At 38.0% G+C, this 21,227-nt stretch overlaps 1 protein-coding gene across 1 annotated transcript in view; it reads right to left on the bottom strand.

Moving 5' to 3' along the window:
- Sox6 (SRY (sex determining region Y)-box 6) overlaps positions 1-21,227 on the bottom strand; it is a 371,334-nt gene that overhangs the window by 2,927 nt on the left and 347,180 nt on the right. The window contains exons 14-15 of the mRNA XM_013034148.1: positions 9,575-9,808; positions 6,088-6,304 (exon numbers count right to left, since the gene is read on the bottom strand). Coding sequence (XP_012889602.1) covers positions 6,088-6,304; positions 9,575-9,808 — 451 coding nt within the window. The remainder of the gene's footprint in view (positions 1-6,087; positions 6,305-9,574; positions 9,809-21,227) is intronic.

The following is a 21,227-nucleotide window of genomic DNA, read 5'->3' as shown; positions in this document are numbered from 1 at the left end:
TCAGCCCAGGCACCAAAGTCCGTGAGACACTCCAATTAGCCACCAGAAAACTGGAAGTGGCACTGTAGCTCAAGTGGTAGAGTACTCGCCTTGAGCTGAAGAACTCAAAGACATGCCCAAGCTCAGAGTTCAAGCCCCACAACTGACAAAAAAAAAATCCAGCCTGGAAGTGTGGCTCAAGTGGCAGAATTCTAAACAAGGTGGGCAAGTGCAAGGTCCTGAGTTAAAACCTGGAAAATACCTCACTCCTAAATTACAGACATCTACAAATGCTTATTTTTATCTGGATGCCTGGACACCATCCTTGATCTTACAGGTGCAAAACTGAACTGATCTTTCTCCCACATGTCTGGTCTTCACACAGCCATACTCAGCTCAGATAACGTTTACTTAACTTTTATCAGACAAGGAACTGTCTCAGGACAGTCCTCAAATCCTATATATAAACAACCAACCAGAAAACATAGTCGGTTAATACTTAAGGCAGTATCTGGAGCCCATCTATTTCTTACCACCTTCACGCCTATACTCCTGGTCTAAGCTGCCATCTCTTGCAAGAGCCTGAACTTCCTGCAGGCCATTCCTTTCTCAGCCAAGTCTCAGAACAGTAGCTAGAGTGCTTCTTTGAAACCAAAGTCAAAGGACATCATGGTGTTGCTTAGTTATAATCCTTCAATATTTTTCCATCTCATTCAGAGTCCAGTTGAAAGTTTTTACAATGGCCTACAATCTTTCATTCAATTTGGCTTGTCATCTCTCTGACATCTGTTACTGGTTTTCCTATGCCCCTGGCATTCTCTCCTCTTTATTCCTCTTTGAATAGTGAGGCAGAGTTTCGCCGCAAGACCGTGGCACTTGCTGTTTTCTCTGCTCACTTCTAGATACCTGCCCAGCTTGCCCCCTTACCTACTTGGGTCTAATGCCCTCACCTTCTCAGTGAGGTTTTCCTCTGGCCACTCTATTTAACATTGTCTCCATCCTCTGAAGCTTCCAGCCACTTTCCTTGCTTTACCTTTTTTCTAAAGTACTTATGACTATTTGTAAAAATTAACTGTTTGATTGAATGAGGACAGGAATCTTCAGAGAAATAGCTCCAGAATCTAGACAATGCTTGCAAGATAGAAGGCACTCAATAACACCTATTGAATGAATAGAATAAATGAATATTCATTCATTCATAAACTAGGTGAATGAGAGAGGGGAAAAAAGCAAGCCAAAACTCTAGGAAACCTATTCCAGACAGGAAGAGATGTTCTAAAATAAGATAAATAGAAAGGAGGGTAATAGGAAAGGATATGAATATAACCATCTTTAGAGGCTTGAATCTGTTCTCATAAACAAGAAAAGATCTAGGAGGGGCTTAGTTTAGCAAAAATTGCTTTCTGTCATTGGGAAATGTTCCATATAGGAACGAGTTCCCATGAGAGGTGGAGAGGGCTCCTGCATTCCAGGAGCCAAAGCAGAAGGCAACAAGCACTCTAGGAGTGGCTGGATGTGCAATGCTGAGGCTGTTTTAAATTATAACTGCTTTGTGGTTGCAAAATCATAAGCTAAGGTTTACACTGACCTTTGGTTATCAATATGAAAAAGGTCTGAAATTTCAAGTGAACATCACTGAATAAGTCTAGTTTTCAAAATGTTGCTCTACTCATCCTCTTACATTTTCTTTACTGCCAGGGAAAATTCCGAAGCTCATCTTTTTTTATTTTTTAATTGAACATCTCAGATTTCCCCAATGTTCTCATAGTCTCCATTATATGGAAACAAAGATGTCTTTTCTGCCAGTCTGACCTTCCCAAACCCCAAGTCTACTTCTCAAAGATGCTCCAAGGTTGGTTGGCCCTATTGCATAGTAATCTCAGTTTTACTTGGCATTATCTATAGCATCAGGTCAACATTTGATTATATTCTGTTTGTACACAGTATACACTATGTTCTCTGTGTGTGCAACTGACTGTTATTTGCTAATAATCTGTTCATGTATGTGTCTGCTTTTTGAAATCTCATGTAGACAGAAATAATGCTTAATGCTATATTAATATAGTATGGAGTTAGGTATCTAGCTGATTCCAAATAACCTCTTACCAACTGACTGGCTAATCAATGAACAAAAGGGAAAAATCGAGCCAGCATGCTCAAGCTTTGTCTACAAGGAACTACTTTCCTAGAAAGCATTTTTTCCTTCCTTTGCAAATCAATTTCAAAGTCAAAACACTGCAGATTTCACAAATAGGAGTAGTAGGCAGGTATTGGGCTTTACAAATCATGCATGTCCAAACAAAAGTCAGGGATGCCCGTGGAAGTATGAACCAAGGTAGGCAAATAAAGGTGTTCTGGATGGAGCTCAGTATCACCACATGGTGTTCAAATCACAAGAATATTTCTGGGGTGTAGGGTGGTTTTTGCCAATTGTAAAGGAACTGCATGTGTTTTCTAGCAAAGTCCCATTGTTTGCTAACCCTTCAGGTTCTTATAGTCTCTAAATTGGCAACATTGTTCTAAACACTTTTCATATATAAAGTTACTTGAGATTCAGGATGGAGTTTCCTTGTTGGCATTACTGTCATTATAGCCATTCTCATTCTGCAAATGAAAAAACTAGGAAGCAGAGGGTTTAAGTAAGTTGTCCAGGGGCAAGTAGAGAGTTCAGAGGAATAAAGATTGATATGTGTTAGATCCTACAGCAAGGAAGAGGAAAATGGAGCAACGAGCCAGAACAGTCTGACGCTAGAACTGGTGCTCGTCACCACTCTACTTCACAGGCTCTAAACAATTTGTAGACTCTAATTGAGAGGGATGTGAAATAGCAAAAGGCATATGTTTCACATTCACATAAGCCTGGTTTAAATCGCAGTTCTGCCATTCGCTAGCTGTGTGGCCTTGAACAAATTATGTAGCATCTCTGAACACTGGAAGGGGGATGATACAGCTTATCTTGTAAATCTGACATATCCTCAGTAATCTGTAGAGTTCGCTTTGCAGAGTATACTGAATAAGCTCAGTATTCAATAATTTACTACTATTACACAAAAACCTCAAATTTAATATTTAGAGTACCTGAATAATTTTCCACCAGTTTACAGTTTTATTACTAAGCACAGTTTCAAATAAAAAGGACATTTAGTTATAATTATTCAGGAAAAGAGACAATTGGAGCTATAGCAATCCATAGAATATAATTTCCACATTAATTTTATAAGGATTATTACTAAATTCTAATAGTTAATTTTCCAATTAAAGGGCTTAGATCCCAGGTAAAAGCTAAATCTATCTCATGTTATTGACAAATCCATTTTATAATAGCTAAGTTAAAAAATCTTAGCTCATCAGTTACAGTTGTATAGTCAGTAAAATGAACAAAAATGTTGGCTAATGCTGTTTTATTGGCTTGGAAGTTATGCAAGTCTTTTCCAAATCATCCATAAAAATTGATCTTAGTCCAACAAGAAGTCAATAGCAATGTAGGAAAGTTTTGTTTGTTTTTCTCCCTGCTCCTCTTGTTGTAACTTCACATTTAATGAAGATCAATTTCCAAAGATGAAGCTGAGGGAGCTAATAATCTATCAAATATAACTACTTAAACAAAAATACAAATCCATATGTGGAAATAATACTTTGCATTGTACAGCAAATATTACCAAAGCAAAGTAGAGGGAAATGTTTAATATTGGGGATTAAAAAGCAGAACATTCTGGTCATTGCCTGTAATTCTATAGCTTCATTCCATGGTCCTAACTTAGAATTCTACAGCAGGCTCTTCACTGTCAGGGAGCCTTGGTCACTACCTTTCAGAGCTCATTTTATGCACCATATATTACTCATGCCTCATTTTTCTAGGTTCTGAGAGCCCTTGCTCAAATGGCACAGCTTTGCTAATGATTGGGCCCTGAGGTGTACATTGTGGAAACATGGTGAAAGAGTTTGTTTCTTTGTTGTTGAACTAGACAGAGGTGGGGACATGAATCTGAATCTTTGATCTTTTACTACTACCTCAATTCCATGATCTTATTTGGAAAACTATATGATTACAGTGTAGACACACCACAAATGGTAGATATTATTCAAGTTATTTTCATTATATATCTTATAAGCACTGGTATGTGTTGGGACATTTTGATCCAGAGCTGTTTTAATATATTCTTTTCTAAAGGAAACAAAACTAACTAGTATTATAATTCACATTAGCAGAAAATTCACATAGTAGCAGAAAACAGAAGTATTACCACTGACGGCCATTTATAACAGGGTGAAAGAAACTCCGTAAGTATTTTTACAGGTGATGTGATTTGTGAGAAAGTCTGGACTTTCAGAAGATACCACGTTTAAGCTTTTGATTCTGAGTTCAAGAGATAAACACTGTATCAGGGACATACTAACAGGATTAAAGGAAGACATTTATCACAGTTTCCAATTTGCATTTTGTTACCTATGCCCATTCTACTGAACAGACACACTGAGTCAATATTTCCACTGATTTTCTGCCATGTGAATAGTCTAAGTTATAGTTCATTGTACTTTAATGTTAGAAGAATTCCTTTAAAAACAGCAAACACTTAAAACAGAGGAAATTGATGACCATTTTGATATGTCTCAAATTAGTAATAGTTTGGAATCTGCAGTAAACCGTCTTATGCTTCTCTATATCCTAGAAAGTTCTGCCGCGGTATAAAGAAATTCCCTGGTTATTCAACGTGATATAAAACATGGTTTCACCATAATAGAGATATATATGAACTCAAAATGGCAGTGTTACAGTCTGCCTTTCTGAGCATTGTACCAAGCAGTGTAGCGCGCGCTTGTGAAAGCCTTGCCTCAGAGTTTTCCCTGACATCTCACAGGGTGTGGACTATCGCCTGTTTCGTTTCACAGGTGAACTGGTCAGTATTTGACTCCTAGTAGTTCAGACTTGGAAAGCTCACTTTTCTTTCTAGGACCCTAATAGACTATGCAGACTACGGTCCCAGAGTACTCTCACTGGCTTGTTGGACTTTTTGTATTCTATTTATGATTTCAAGTTAATTTTATCCTTTTAAACATATGCTTCTGAAATCAGCTCTTTGTCCAAGTGTATTTTCTTTGGAGAATCCCTAAGCAAAGAATAGCTCCTTAATTCCATGTGGTCTCCCTTTTCCCATCTTTAAATGACACTTTCTAATTACCAGGCCCAGCACACAGCCCTCAGTTCTTTGTGTCAACAGTGAATATTGCTTCCTTTCTGTGCTCTCTCTCCTCTCTCTCTCTCTCACCCCTCTCCCCTCACAATTCCCTCTCTGATTCCAGATAATCCAGCCAGGGCCTCCAGAATGGTCCTCTGGTTCCAGCCCCCCCCCACCCCCCGTACTGCTAGGCCTAGAGTGTGCTGGAATCTACAGGCATCAGCATCCCCACTTATCCTGACTACTGTGGTTATGAGGGGCCTCTGTTGAATGTAGACAGCCAGTCAGCCAAGTCGAAATTTATACCAGAAATCTATTACCTAATTTTTAAACAAAATGACATGAAATCAGACTTGAAGATATCAAAAACATGTCTAGTTTCTGATTTAAGCAAGAAAATCCATATTGTTGCTGCTTCTACCACAGAATAATTTACTGCAACAGGAGTTCTGGATCTTATGCCAAAAATGAGGTCTTCTAACCAATGTCAAGGCCAATTATCTTGTGGTAGATCCCACAACAAAAGCAGACTATTGTGATTAGAGTCAGAAGCACCACCCAGAGAAGCCAGGAAGCTTCTGGAGATTTTCTTAAAGTTGGTTTTTATTCCCCCGCCTCCCCCCCCCCCCGCCATGTGTCTGTCTAAATAAACTACCAGAAACCATGTGTGGGGACTGAGGAGCTGAGATTAGCTGGAAGACAATGATAGGGACTGTCAATGGGGAGAGTAAGCTGGGACAGGTTTGTTTTGAGTTGAGCTGGAGCCATGTTGCAAATCTGTATATTGTGACACAGCAAAGATTCCCATAGCCAAGCCCCAACATGTCACAACCCCCTCCCTTCCTGAATCTCCCTCCCAGATACACTATCAGGAGCCATCCTGCAGTTTCAGGAATACAGAGCCCAGGTGGCTCCATGCAGAAATACATACCCCACAGTGAAGAACTGCCTCATCTCCTGTCGTCGAGACCGCATCAGTTGCTTATACTCTCCGATTCGGAGCTTTTTGCCATCGACAATGCAGGTGCGTTTCGGTCGGGGTTTGTATTTATAGTTTGGGTACTTCTCTAAGTGGATCTTGCTAAGCCGGGCCTGCTCTTCATAATAAGGTTGTTTCTCCTGGTTGGACATGGATTTCCAGCGAGAGCCTAGACAAAAAATAGCCTTAACTGCTCAGTGGTTAAGGCAACATATTCTTTGGCAAGTACAACTAGACTGACCTCACACCACTTTTTTGCCTTTACTTTGTGTAGTTCCCATTACCATATACCATTGAGTGGTGTGTGTGTGTGTATGTGAGTGTGTGTGTGTGTGTGTGTTATACTGAGGATTGAACCTAGGATGTTGTACATGGTAGGCAAGTGCTCTATCTCTGTGCTAAATAGATTGTTTTTAAAATACATCTTTTTTAAAATACATCTTTGCTGCTTAAAGATCATTTTCTACACCAGAGTTCCAATTCATCTGCTCCTCCTCTTAAAATGGTTAACAGTCTAAAACTTCCTAAGCATGCTTCTGTGCATAACTGCATTCACAGGAAAAGCTCGCTTCGTTCTAGAAATTTAAACATCTCCCACACTCCAAGTGTGTTTGGTGAAACTAACTTCTAATGTCAGCACATATTGATATTCTTCCATATATAAAAATGGGCATTGCCCTGTTAGTGGGGGGGGAGGGGCAATTCTAAAAACTCAACTCACGTGGATGTGGTGTTGATGCCTTATCCCTGTAATCCTTGCAACTCAGATGCAACTCAGACATCTAAGGATTGTGGTCCCAAGCCAGTCTGAGCAGAAAAGTCCATGAGATGCTCTAACTGGGTGACTGAGGGGGAGCAGGTAAGAAAGCTAGATCGGGGTAGATTGGAGGTTTGGCTCAAGTAATAGAGTACCAGCTGTCAGTGAAAAACTAAGCAAGAGTGTGAGACTCTGATTTCAAACTCTAGTATCAGCACAAGCATGCACTCACATACATGCACTCACACACACTCTCAACTCTACTTAAGAAGTTATAACTTCAGACAGGAAGGTCCAGTTGGAAATATATATGTTTATATATTTATATTTATATACTTATATATAAATATATATACCATTTTCAAGTACTATAAATGTCCACCCAAAGCTATACCAATAAAAGTACAAAAATTTTAAATATGATTTACACAGGAAGAAGGAAAAGTATTCATGTCTTTAATATTGTTTATAAAGAATCATCTAAACACTTGACAAAGAAGGGATGTGTTTTTTTAGATGTATCAAGTTGCATTTTTGTGCCTTACTGGTGAATAAAGCGGTAACAGCTGTGCAGGCTGGATGTTAGCTATTCTTCCGTGGAGATTTTTCATACCTAAACAAATGGAAACGTTCTACAAATATTCCCTGTAGCCAGCAATATGCTGGTCTGCTTTAACAGCACATCCATCCCTGTTCTTTCCTGATTGTTGTGCACAAGTTGTGCAAATCGTCTGTGCAGATCAGTCTCTGTGCTGCTGGCTCCCAGCAGCTGAAAGCCCCAGTTGAGGATTCTTGGCACTCTTGAAATGCTTGTGTATAAAAGTTGACACTTAATGAATGGACTTGCTACCTTCCAAATCATTTTTCACAGAATGCATATCAATAATATAGATTCCTCACGGCTGCCCAACCCGAAACGCAGAGGGTCTATTCCCATCTGAAAGCTTACTAATATTACCAACAAAATGGCAGGAGACAAATAAAAAGATAATGCTGATTTCTTTTAGAATGACTTTTAGTTTGAAAAAAATTATAATCTGTCCATTAGGGATATTTTGATTTAGAATATACTTAAATTCAAAAGAATAACATCCCTAAAATCTTAAAAATAAAACATCACTTAATTGTCATGACAGTTAGGATCTACTTTAAAATTCAAAAGTCAAAATGAAAAAAAGAGAAAAATGTGTATTTGAATGTTTCACCACTATTTGATCTATGTATATGTTTTAAATTTTCTTAGAGGTCAGTGACTCAAAATGTCTCAGAATCAAGTTAAATTATTTATGTAGCGACAAAACACATGTATTTGTGTATGTCCACATCACCGATATTTACTCAGGTTAAATATTTATTGCTTTTGAACAAAACATTTAAAAAATTAAAGCCACAGTTTAAGTCTGTAATGTTTTTCAGCTTCTGAAACTGCTCTCTTTGCAATTTTGCCACATCGTGACAGCTTAAACAGAACAGTGCCTTCTGTGTTTTTCCTTTTTAAAGAGGAAACATGTTGACTGTAATGCTGCATGTTGAATAAAATATGTTCAATATGTTGTGCACAATAATTCCAAACTATATAATCTCTGCTAGGCAAGCTTTACACTAATAGAACAAGGCTTGAGTTTAATCCTGAGAAACAGGAGAATCGCTGGCAATTTACCACAAAGTGGGCCTCTGCCCTGTGGTCTGTGTGTTCAACTCACTGCTATGAAATTTCAACTCGTCATCTCTTATTAAAGTAAATGTAGCTTTACTTTGCAACTCTTAAAGTTATCATTAGAGGCATTGTTCTGCACTTCATGAATTTCACACTATTTTGGGTTTCACCCCTCAGCCTTCATAAATTCTTGCAGGGGAACATATGAAACCAACAATGCTAGAACAGAAAACTGAAGTCTTTGAGTTTTTCCAAGATTGCATAGCAACTTATAAATTTTAAAAGCCTGAATGAGAGGGTAGATAAAGCTTGCCCTCAGGATTCCTGTTTAGCAATGTCCCTGCAGGAGTGGCTGAATTCACGATATTAACATATTACTAGGAGTACTTTAGAGATTTGCAGTTAGCCTTGCCATGGCAATAGTTTTGCCCTTAAAAGAAAGTTTTAAGCCGGGCGCTGGTGGCTCACACCTGTAATCCTAGCTACTCAGGAGGCTGAGATCTGAGGACTGCAGTTCAAAGCCAGCCCGGGCAGGAGAGACTGTGAGCCTCCTATCTCCAATAAACCACCAGAAAACCGGAAGTGGCGCTGTAGCTCCAGTGGTAGAGCCTTCAGCTGAAGAGCTGAGGGACAGCGCCCAGGCCCAGAGTTCAAGCCCCATGGCTGACAAAAAAAAAAAAAGAAGAAAGTTTTAGCCACCTGCTCTATGTATGCAGTAACTCATAAACCTGTATGTCGGGTGGTGGGAGAGGTAACAAGATGGTAACAAAAGGCTGTTGTGGCAACTGGCTGTATTTCATTTGACTCCTGCCACCTACAGTTGAAGCCCAATTATGCCCCTGCTTTTCATTCTTGTGGTGGGGCAGGGGGTGGGGGGAAGAGAAGGAGAGAGAAAGAGGGAGGGGGAGAGAGAGAGAGACAGAGACAAAGAGAGAGAGAGGGAGAGAGAGAGATGGAGAGAGAGAGAGAGAGAGAGAGAGAGAGAACACACTAGCACTAGCTGTGCCACTGGCCACTGCACTTACCTAAGATTTTGCTAATGTTGGAGTTGTGCATGTCAGGGAAGGCTTGAAGGATTTTCCTCCTCTCATCCTTCGCCCAAACCATAAAAGCATTCATTGGTCGCTTGATGTGTGGCTCGCTGCTGGCTCGGCCTCGGGCATCCCTGTAGACTCGTGCTTCAGCCACAGTGGCACCTCCTGTTGGCCAACAATAATACTGCTGTAGTTTAGCTGCAGAGCCATTCATTGCTTTACTTCCTGTAGTGTTAGGGCAGGAAGAACAAGATGGGTGCAAAGCATTATTATACGGCTAATGCAACAGCTTGCTGCCTGGCTCCACTGCTTCCCTTCTCTTCTGTTCTATGCAGTCTTGTGGAAGCAGAAGACAGTTCCAGATGTTAACTCTACATGACATGCTGACAAAGCCCTCAAAGAGACACTGGGAAGAATTAATTTTGCATGTTTTTATATACCTTGATTACTTTCATGGTAATCATTAACTGTCATATCATTTAATGATGTTAAAGTAATGGCTGGTGTTACTCTCTGGTAAACTTTCCTACTATAATTTATTTCTTCAAAAGCAGGCCTTTTTAGTCCATTTTAGCATCATTTGCCAAAAATTCTATACAGTATTTTGTGTTGGCCTGTGATCTTCTCAAGGCTTGGGAGACCTTTTTCCTGTTGCTTGATGCTTAAGTCCAATTTGTCCTACAAGTCCGATTCAACTGTTGGTGTTTTGTGAATGAGGTAGTTAATGAAATAAAAAATATTAACTAAGCAATGATGAGCTAGGCTTTAAGTGAATCAAGCAGCTCCTGTTTTCGAGGCACTTGCAGTTTGGAAAGGAAGCAAACAATTCTAACAAAAGATGTGTGGTAAATGTTACAAGCACCAGACAGGATGGTCACCAGTGCTTCTCAGGAGATATGATGGCCCAGCTGAGTCTGGAAGGATGAACAAGAATCAGCAGGTGACTGGGAGAGAGGAAGAATGACAGATGGGAAGGTTGTTTGGGCCAAAAGCAGTGCATTTGCAGTAAGATTCTCCAGGCAACATACACTCACTCCTTATCTTCATGCTCCAGGCCCCAGGCCCCAAAGTGTTTATTGTTTCCCCCACTGACTGCCTCTGATCCTTCCACCACTTCATCTCCAAGAATATGAGATCATGAGAGATGGTGTTACTCCCATACTTGTATACCCAGGAATTCCCACATAATGGATAATAATTATGTGTTCAATAAATGTTATTTGGTTTTCAGTGCATATGCAAAAGAATTAGATTAAGAAGTAGTTATCTCAAGCGTCTTGATGTGTTTTTCTGTTGTTTAAGAGATTTTTTTTCCCCATCTATCAAATTCTATGTAAATCTTTGTATTTTATGCTTTGTGAAGGGCTGAATTTAGTAGCATAGTAATTGAAAGCTCCTTGCGGATATGTCAGGAGATGAGGCTCATTCATTATTGTATGCTTTGGATCTGTGAAGTGTCTGGTATATGCATGGAAGTAGGAAAGAAGGGAGTGGGGAATAAGGGAGAGAAGGAGGGAGAAACGAAAGGAAGGAGGGAAAAAGGAAGCCTCTGTTTGTTTCCATACTTCTGACCAGTATAACACACCGGTGTATGCTTTGCCATGTAGAATATCCTGAATATCTTGTTATAGAGAAATTCTACAGTAAAATGTGAAGTAGTTGGACGGAGGGCCTCAGCCACCAGCTGTATGAACTGGAAATCTTACTCACAAAAGTTTAGAAGCAAAATAAACATTAAACCCAACATTTCTGTTTATCTAGTATAACTTTCAGTTCAGTGAAGTTACACGGGAACAACATCACCTAATCAATCTCTAGCCTTTCTTTCCTATTTCCAGATACCTTGCTTATGTAGCTTGTATGTGTCAAAGCCAGTAATAAATTAGGACATTAAAGGGTGCTATTATTTCAAAAATATGATCATCATTTACAACAATAACAAAAAAGACAGGATAAAAGGATGGAAAAAGCTAATATTGTGAAATGTTTTTCTAAACAGGAAGGAGATCAGAGAAGCCACTTTCTGGAGATCATGCAAAAAAAAAAAATCTTGCTTTATAAACAACTCTTCTTTTAGACCTACTAGACAGAATGATGCCTTACATGAAACGTCTCGGATCCTAAGATGCATAACTAATATGCTACCTTTTTGCCACCGTACCCACAGTACATTAATTTCATTTAAAATGCACTGACCATACAGGATAAATTGATTTCACTTTATATGGATTTGACAGCCATGTTTATTGTGCAGTGAAATGTAGTGTAGCTTCCAGCTGACAATATCCATCAACACAGGGCAATATGCTGACTGCTGGGCCAGATGAAGGCATACATTACTCTGGAAGTGAAACACTCATTCAGATACGACAGTGTCTTCTCCTGAGGATCACCATGGTAATTTATGATGCCCTCAGTGCCATTACTTTACAACTGACATGGATTCAGCAATTTATATACTGGCATGCATACACATAAAAGGAGACAGGTTTGTGGAGAATGTCAGATGCAAAAACATTTCAATATTATTCTAAGTTAACTACTGTGCCACAGGTGATTAACATTTGAGATCTGCTTTTGCTGTTTGTAGCTTTCTCACTACCTCTAGCAAAACCTAATAGTTGACTTGCTTTTCCTTTCTTCATTTAAAAATGAATATGTCATTGTAAATGGGAAGTTTTCATCTCCTACAGACTGACAAACATAGTGGTGGAATTTTTTAGACTCTGCAGTTTGGAGAAACATTTTATCTCTCTTCTCCATACTGTCACTGCTCTCTGGGACATACCCAATGCCTTCCTATCGTGTGCTATGCCATAGTGTTAGCAAATGTGCCTTACAATCTTCTGCTTCACTAAATTCTATCTTCTCCCAAGAACAGGATTCAGGCCCAACCTTCACCAAGTGCTCTGTACTGACCTTTTCCCACATCTCATATTTTCTACATTACTCCACTCAATTATACAGAATACCTTTAGGACTCATAAGGAATGTTTCCAGATATTCAAGTATACTACATAATATAAAACTGCATGGTAGGTAGAGGAACAGTTTAAAAAGGCTTTAAGGCACCACATTTTTTCCCCTGTCTCTTCCAGGAGGTGTGAGCTGAAACATGAAGGAGGATATCTTAAACTAGTAATGATGGATCAGATGAACCAAGTATTAGGAAGAACAGACTTATCCAGGGAGATCAAAGTTTGAAACCACGTTGAATAGGACCTGCTATCTGATCTGACTCAACATCAGTGACTTTTAATATGATACAAATTTTCAGTGTCCAGGTTTTTTTGAAAATCATTATGGGCAAATGTTTTTCCAGGTTTTTCCCTTTCCCAGGTTCTATTTTTACCTATTTATCTCTTATTCTCTAAATATGTGATACTTAAAAACTACCTTGTTGCTACACGAACTAGGCCCAGGATATCACCCCACTTAATTAGGGAGTCAATGAAAAGCAAAAACGAACCTATTTGCCTATGAAAGTTGGCTTCTCCCTCCAGTCTGAACAACTAACATCCTGAAAAGGCAAGATTTAGGACATAATACCTCAACTTATCACAGAGCGTTAGTAAAAAAAAATAAAAGCAATATTGTAAACCAGACACACTCCATAAGGATGTGTTGAAGGTTTCTCCTCTTTTTGTAGTTATTATACCACATACAGCTTCTAAAGGATTTATGGAAGCACTCTATAGAAAGATGCTTTCTTGATAAAATATTGAAATATTGAACTAAAACCTTGGACAGAAAGTATTTCTCAAGATTATTTCCTTTTTCATTGAAAGAATCTATCACTTGAACTTCCAACCTAGGTTTGGGCTAAAGTCAATATTTCTAAAAGATATGAAAGACTACAATATCAAAAGAACATTTGGAAAGTATCCTTAACCTTCCCTAAAATTTCCTCATTATGAAAAATAGCTAACAAATTGTAATTGCAGAAATATATATTATATACATATCTGTGTATATGTATAAATTAAAAATTTTGAAAAATGGCAATTTACCACATAAAGAGAACTCTTATAAGGAGTTAAAAATCTACACATCAAGTATATGTTTCTGAAAACAACATCATTAAGTCTAAAAAAGTATTGAGTTCTTAAATAAGTAAAATATTCTATCGGCTTCAGAACTAAATTGTCTTAGAGAATAGCTCACTATTCTATGAGAATTTCCTTTCCTTTTAATAGCATAGGAAACATTTGTGGATTCAAGATAGGGTTTCTCTCAGAAAGCAGTTGGAAAAAGCCTAGACATTCAGCTTATAACAGAGGCTAGCTGCTTTCCCACAGACCTAACTGTTGCTAACTACTAGCATTCACAATCACAATGACAATTACTGAAGAGCCAGGAATCCAGGAGAACCAAACCGAAGCACCAGGGGAAAGTATGGTGTCTGTACTCCAGGATCTCCTCTTCTGTACAACTTCCTCACATGAGGCTTAGAGCAAATAAGTCATCCTGCATCTCCTAAGTCATAGTTTGTATAAATGCAAACTTTCAGTTAAACAAAGAAAAAGAGCTAATCCATAGAAGGAAAATAGTTATTGCAAAACAAAGACCTCCTTAGGAAGTTGTGACTTGAATGATTTAGAGAACACAGAAAATTAAGCTTTTCCAGGTGGGTTGGAAAGACGGCCAGTTTCACCATCATAGCCGATGGCAATGGTCCTGAACTAATCTTAGCGAGGCCCCTTCCTGAGAAAATTCCAGAGGCTATCTAAGCAAATGACTGCTTGGTCTGGGTTTGTGCATATATAAAAATTTTCTGAATCCAGGAGCTCAGGATATTTCTGTAATGTCCCTAGTATTATTTATGCATTAATTCAGCAAACACTTCTGACAAATCTCAGAAGTTCCAAGCATTGTCATGGGGCCTACAAAGAGAAATGCACATGTACTTTGTAATTGTCCTCTGTAAGTGATGCTAACAAAAGTAATGAAAAAGTACTATGAAAGCAAACAGAAGCCAAAACACTTGTTAGGGTAGACAGACATGAATATTAGAGGCTTCAGAGATAAAGGACTGTTTAGATAGCATCTTAAAAGAAGATCAAGCATATAGCAGTATGTGTGGGTGTAAAGTATTCAACACTGGGAAGCCAGTGTAAATGAAGGTATAAAGTTATTACAAAAGCACTAGAGGTTTTGGGGAATACAAAGAAGTTGGCTTAGAATTCCATTGTGTATATATACCACATTTTCTTGATCCATTCATCTACTGAGGGGCATCTGGGTTGTTTCCCTATCTTAGCTATGGTAAATAATGCTGCAATAAACATAGTTGTGCTGTTAGCTTTAGTATGGTCTTGTTTGTGATCGTTTGGGTAAATGCCCAAAAGTGGGATTGCTGGGTCATAGGGGAGCTCTATATGGAGTCTTTTGAGGAACCTCTATGCCTCCATCAGAAAGAATGACATTGCCCCATTTGTTAGGAAATGGAAAGACTTGGAAAATTTTTATTAAGTGAAGTAAGCCAGGCCCAAAGAAACATAGGTCCCATGGTTCCTCTTATTTGCAATAACTAGTATATGTCTGAGACAAGTAGAAAAGGTCAAAAGCTATGTACATGTGACCAGATAAGATAAAGTTAAGCAAAATGAGCCCCAAGATAGGGACACAAGTGGTTTTTTTTTCTTCCTTGCTATTGTTTCTAACGTATTTATAAGGTACTATGTGATTTTTTTGTTGCTTTGTATTTCCCTCCCCCATGGTATAACCCCTGTTTTTTCACTGTATTTGATGTTGGTATAATTTGGGGAGGGGAAGGGAAAAAACAAAATGTTTAAATAGGGATACAGGTTGACTCATTGCAACAATGAGATGTATAAGACACTATGTTGAAAAAGGAACTTTACAATTCAGGCGGGGGTGGGAAGGGGGGTGGCTGTGGAAGTGGGAGGGAAGGGATGGTAGGGGAAAAACAAAGGAGGAGGCAACAATACTTGATAAGTACTCATTACTTTGCTCATGTAACTGTAACCCCTCTGTATAGTATTTTCACAATAAAAAACTTATTGATGTTGGTATAATTTGTGGAGGGGAAGAGCAAAAAAAATAATTTAACTAGGGATACAGGTGGACCCATTGCAACAATGAGATGTACAAGTCGTTATGTCAAAAAACGAACTTTACAACTTTGGTGGGGAGGGGAGGATTGGGTGGTGGGAGGTGGGGGTAGTATGGGGGTAACATATATGTGTGTGTGTGTGTGTGTGTGTGTGTGTGTGTGTAAGCTGGCTATGGCTTGGCTTATGGATAAAAGAGGGAAGTTCTGAGAGATGAAGTTGGAAAATTATATAGAATCAGATTGCTTGGGTACCCTGAAGTCAAGTTGAGAAGTCTTTAAGTTACAGAGAGAACCAAAAACATTTTAGAAGTGTTCAAAATGGACACTAAAAGAGAAATTACCAACATGACTAAGTGCCTTTAAATTTTTGACACCTTATATTTTGTTAGGTAGAATGAATGAGATATGGCACAAAAATTTCTGTTCTGGGATTCAGTTCTAGTAATAGCAGAATAGTTCACATCAGACCAGTCCTCTAACAGAAATAACTAACTTCCTGGGCAATATATAAAAAAGCACTATGCAAAACCATCAGTGGCTACTAAGATTAAGCAGAAACTTAATGAATAGTTTGTCCTGTAAAGACAATCCACAGTGTGCATAGTTTGAAGTTATCATGAAAACAACAAATAAAAAAACTTGTCTGTTTTGTATACAGTGTCAGAGACAGAGTTTGAGGCTTCCAATTGGCTGAAGTTTTAGTTTTACATGTAAAGGGAATACACTTAAACCCAGAGGAAAACAGAGCAATACATCTGAAAAATCCGAGCAGCTATTTAGCTGCTAATTACTACAAAAGAAAGAGAATTCGGACTTGAATCCTTCAAGTGATAAGGAGATTCACAAACACCTTTGGCTTTCTTTCCATTGAAGTGCCAGATGGGGCAAATCCCTGGAAACAAATTCTCTATGCCAAGGCTAAACACACAACCTAAGGCCTAAAAACAAATTGAAATAAAGTTTCTCTAACAGTGAAACTAAGCTTCCATAAGTTCAATGAGATCAACAAGCACCTTAACTGACTCTTACCAGAAAAATATAACATTTTCAAAGGAATATAATAAAATGAGTCATCACACAATATATAGTAAAAATTACTAGTTATACAACCAGAAAAAATGTAATCCAGATACAAAAACCAACTAGCCACCACCCATAACAAACCTCCAACCATCAATAAGAACAAACAGAGGTAAAGTTACCTGAATTTGGTGAAAAATATCAACTAACAGGTTGAGAAATGTGTACAAATTAAAAGAAAAAGAAAACCACATCAAGTCATTCAAAAACCAAAATAAATTTCAGAGAAAATGAGATTAATAATACAAAGAATGGTTGATTATTCACTAGAAATAATAAAGGCTAGAAAAGAATGGAACACTTTTAGAATACTAAAAGAAACAAACTAAATCTGGTGGTGTAGCTGGTAAACATGTATTTCCAAAATGAATGTGAATGGAGTATTAGTCAGCCATAAAGAAGAACAAAATGCCATCACTTCAACAAAATGGATGGAGTAGGAGGACATAAGGTTAAGTGAGATAAGTCAAATACAAAAATAGTTAGCACCTGTTCTCTCTTTTGTAAGGGAACTAAAAAATGTTGGCTTGAACATAATCACTAGATTACTGGGGCCTGGGAAAAGTGCCAGGAGATGGCAGGGTTGAGGGTAGAAAAAAAAAGTGACTGGATATGGATAATGTACAGTGTATGCAAGTATAAAAATTTGCATTAATTATATATAATTATTATGTGTTAGTAAAAAATACATAAACAAAAATAAGGAACGGTCATTACAGAACACAAGGAAAGTGTTAAAGGACAAATAATAAAATAAAATTTACTCATGGTTCTACGTGAGTAGTGGCTCATGCCTGTAATCCTAGCTCTAAGGAGGCTGAGATCTGAGGATCATTGTTTGAAGCCAGCCTGGGCAGGAAAGTCTGTGAGACTCTTATCTGCAACAAATCACTCAGAAAACCAGAAGTGGCACTGTGGCTCAAGTGGCAGAGTGCTCACTACCTGAAGAGCTGAGGGACAGTGCCCAGGCACAGAGATTAAGCCCCACAACTGACAAAAAAAAAAAGAGAGAGAATGTGAAATATGTTCTTTGGTAATAAAAGCTAAGAGAATGAGGTAATAGCAGACATGCCAAAAGAGATATTTGACTAAACTTCTCAAAGTGATGAGAAATACTAAACAAGTGAAAACCCGATACAGAAGAAGAAAGTAAGAACATCGAAACTCACATGTGACTATTCTTTTCTTCTCTGGATTCCATTAATAAACAACTAACTGTTTATTATTTTTTAAGACAAAGGACCATTTAGAACGAAGTAAAACTCTAGTTGATGAGAGTTTCAAAATATGAAGAAGTTAACTATGGGACACCAATGGCACATTAGTAGGTCAGAGGATGAGGATAGTAAGTGAATTATAAAGCTTGCTGTGTTTTATGAAGAGTTTTTTGTTGTTGTTGCTTTGCATGTCCCTTCCCCATGGTATGACCCCTGTTTTCACTGTATTTGATGTTAGTATAATTTGGGGTGTGGAAGGGAAAAAACAAAATGTTTAAATAGGGATACAGGTGGACCCATTGCAACAATGAGATGTACAAGTCGTTATGTCAAAAAACAAACGTTACAATTTAGGCAGGTGGGGTGGGGGTGGGAGTGGGGAGTGTAGTTGTGGAGATGGGAGGGAAGGGATGGTAGGGGAAAAACAAAGGAGGAGGCAACAGTGCTTGATAAGAAATGTACTCATTACCTTGCTCATGTGATTGTAACCCCTCTGTATAGTATTTTCACCATAAAAACTTATTAAAAAAAAGAATACTTAAGGATGTGTAGTGAGTCCTTAGCAAAACCAATATTCAAAAATATACAGGGTGGGCTGGGAATGTGGCCTAGTGGTAGAGTGCTTGCCTAGCATGCATGAAGCCCTGGGTTTGAATCCTCAGTACCACATAAACAGAAAAAGCCAGAAGTGGTGCTGTGGCTCAAGTGATAGAGTAACAGCCTTGAGCAAATGAAGCTCAGGGACAGTGCCCAAGCCCTGAGTTCCAGCCCTAGGACTGGCCAAAAAAAACCCAAAAAACAAAAAATCCCCAAGCAAACGGGTATATGCTTCAAAAAGATGCAATTAATCCAAAGGGAGGCAGTAATGAAAGAGTGGAAGGTGGAAAAACTTTAAGAACAAACAAAACAAAGTCTATCAAATTCGACAATTATAGTAAATAAAAATAAATTAAATAATTCAATTTTAAAGTCAGAATGGATTAAAAAGTGAACAAAATCAATGAAATAGAAAACAAACAATTTTAAAAAGTGTAAGGATATTTTGAAAGAAAAAAATCAATAAAACCAAAAGCCATTTCTGATTAAAAAACCCACAAATATTCCAATATTTAGATTGAAAGGTAATGCATCAAATGGACAATAAGCAATAATATGAATAACTTAATTCCAATAATCTGAAAATAGATGAATAGGAAAATGTCTTGACACAGATCATCAAATTTTGTTGAATAAATAGAAAATATAAGTGCTTTCATAGCTAATAAATGTATAACCAAAAACATCCCTATGATAAACTCAAGTCCCACATGATTTTACTGATAAATGTCAAACAGTTAAAAACAAAAAAGCTAGATATCTGGCTAATAGAGCACCTGCCTAGCAAGCACTATGTCCTCAGTTTAAAACTCCAGTGAAAAAGGAAGGAAGGAAGGAAGGAAGGAAGGAAGGAAGGAAGGAGAGAGAGAAAGAAAATTAAAGAAGGAGGGAGGAGAGAGAGAAAGAGAAAGAGGGAAGGGGAAAGGAAGGAAGGAAGGAAGGGAGGGTGGGTGACAAAATAATAATCTAGCACTGGCACAGCAAATAGGGAAAACACTTCCCAGTAATAGCAATAGGGACAATATATCATGACCAAGTAGGATTTATTTCAGGCATATAAAATTAGGAAATATAATTCAAGAGTCAGAAAATATAATCCTCTAAATAACTGAGCAAAGAAAAAACATGTTTTTTTTCTATTTTTACCCTATCACAATAGATTGATAAAATGGTTTGGACACAATTCAAAACCCTTTCATGATAAATATGCTCAAGAAACCAGTAATAGAAGTAAATGTTCTCATTCTCTTAAAGACTCAAGATCCTGTCTTCCCCGCCCCCCCACAAAAGAATAAAAACATGCAGGGATGTTCAATGACAGAACATCTTCTTACCAAGTATGAGATTCTTGTGCTCAAAGCTCAGTATTGTCAGTAAAAAGGTTTAAAAAATTGCCATGAATAAAAAAAGAAACACAAATATCATCAGGTTGCCTTAGAGAACTGTTGACAATCACTTTCCAAAATCCTGTGTTTTGCAAAGAGTTACATGATATGTTTAATAGTCCCTTATTTTGGTTAGTAGAGAAAAAGATGATGGCTACATTAGAAACTAAAAGGTAGAAGATGAAGGAATTTTAGAAGGGATATGAAAAATTACAAGAGGAGAGTATTAAAATTGCATCCAATTTGTTCACCATGTTTATCCCACAAAATCTATCTTAATATGGTAAAGCTCTAATTCAATATGCTATAGCAATGGTTAACAGCTGTCTGTCTTTAATTATGAAAGCCCTTTGCTAAATTCTTGTGCCTGCTTACTGCCAGAAGGTTAACTTACTTTTATTATAAAAAGGCTCCTTGAAATTCAAATTTAATTTCTTCTTGTAAAAAAATAAAACCCCAAACCAACAACAACAGAATTTTACTTGGCAGGAAAAATACATTCCATGGCTGATAAACAGCCTTAATCATTCCAGTCATAGTAGCTCAGAACTATAATTCTAGCTACTTGAGAAGCAGAGGTAGAAGGATCCCAGTTTGGGGCCAGTCTGGGCAAAATTTAGTGAGACCTAGTTCAAAGAACCAAACAAGGTGTGGTAGTACACACCTGTAATTCAAGCAACAGTAGAGACACAGATAGTAGGATCATAGTCTGAAGCTGGATGAGCAAAAGTAAGATCTTCTGTAAAAAACAACAACAACAAAAAACCAAGAAAAACAAAAAAAAACTAAGAAAAAAAGGGCAGGGAACATGGCACAAGTAGGAGAGCACTTGCCTAGCAAAGTGCAAGGCCTGCCCACGTATTGCCAGAAAGCAAAACAAAACTTAACCTCAATCATTGGGGAAGGGAATATGTTCCTCACATCTGAGAACAATGAATTGCCAGAATTGCTCTTAGGTCTGACATAAAACATTAGCCAGATAGATTAGTAAAAAGAGGTGGAATGATTAAGGGAGGCAATTGTAAACATAGATGCATTGTTCTGATGCATTGAGTTTGGTGGAAAAGTAGGAACCAGTGCAGAGGAACAAAAATTAATTATCTTGATGAATTTAAGATGTTTTCATCAGTTATTTCAATGTAGAAGACCATAAACAAATCCTCATTTCCCTGTGTTCACCCTAAGATTTTTTTTTTTTTTTTTTGTCGGTCGTGGGGCTTGAACTCTGGGTCTGGGCACTGTCCCTCAGCTCTTCAGCTCAAGGCGAGCACTCTACCACTTGAGCCACA

Source organism: Dipodomys ordii, unplaced genomic scaffold (assembly GCF_000151885.1).
Source record: "Dipodomys ordii isolate 6190 unplaced genomic scaffold, Dord_2.0 Scaffold183, whole genome shotgun sequence".
Lineage (NCBI taxonomy): Eukaryota > Metazoa > Chordata > Mammalia > Rodentia > Heteromyidae > Dipodomys > Dipodomys ordii.
This window is presented reverse-complemented; position numbering and strand designations above follow the sequence as displayed.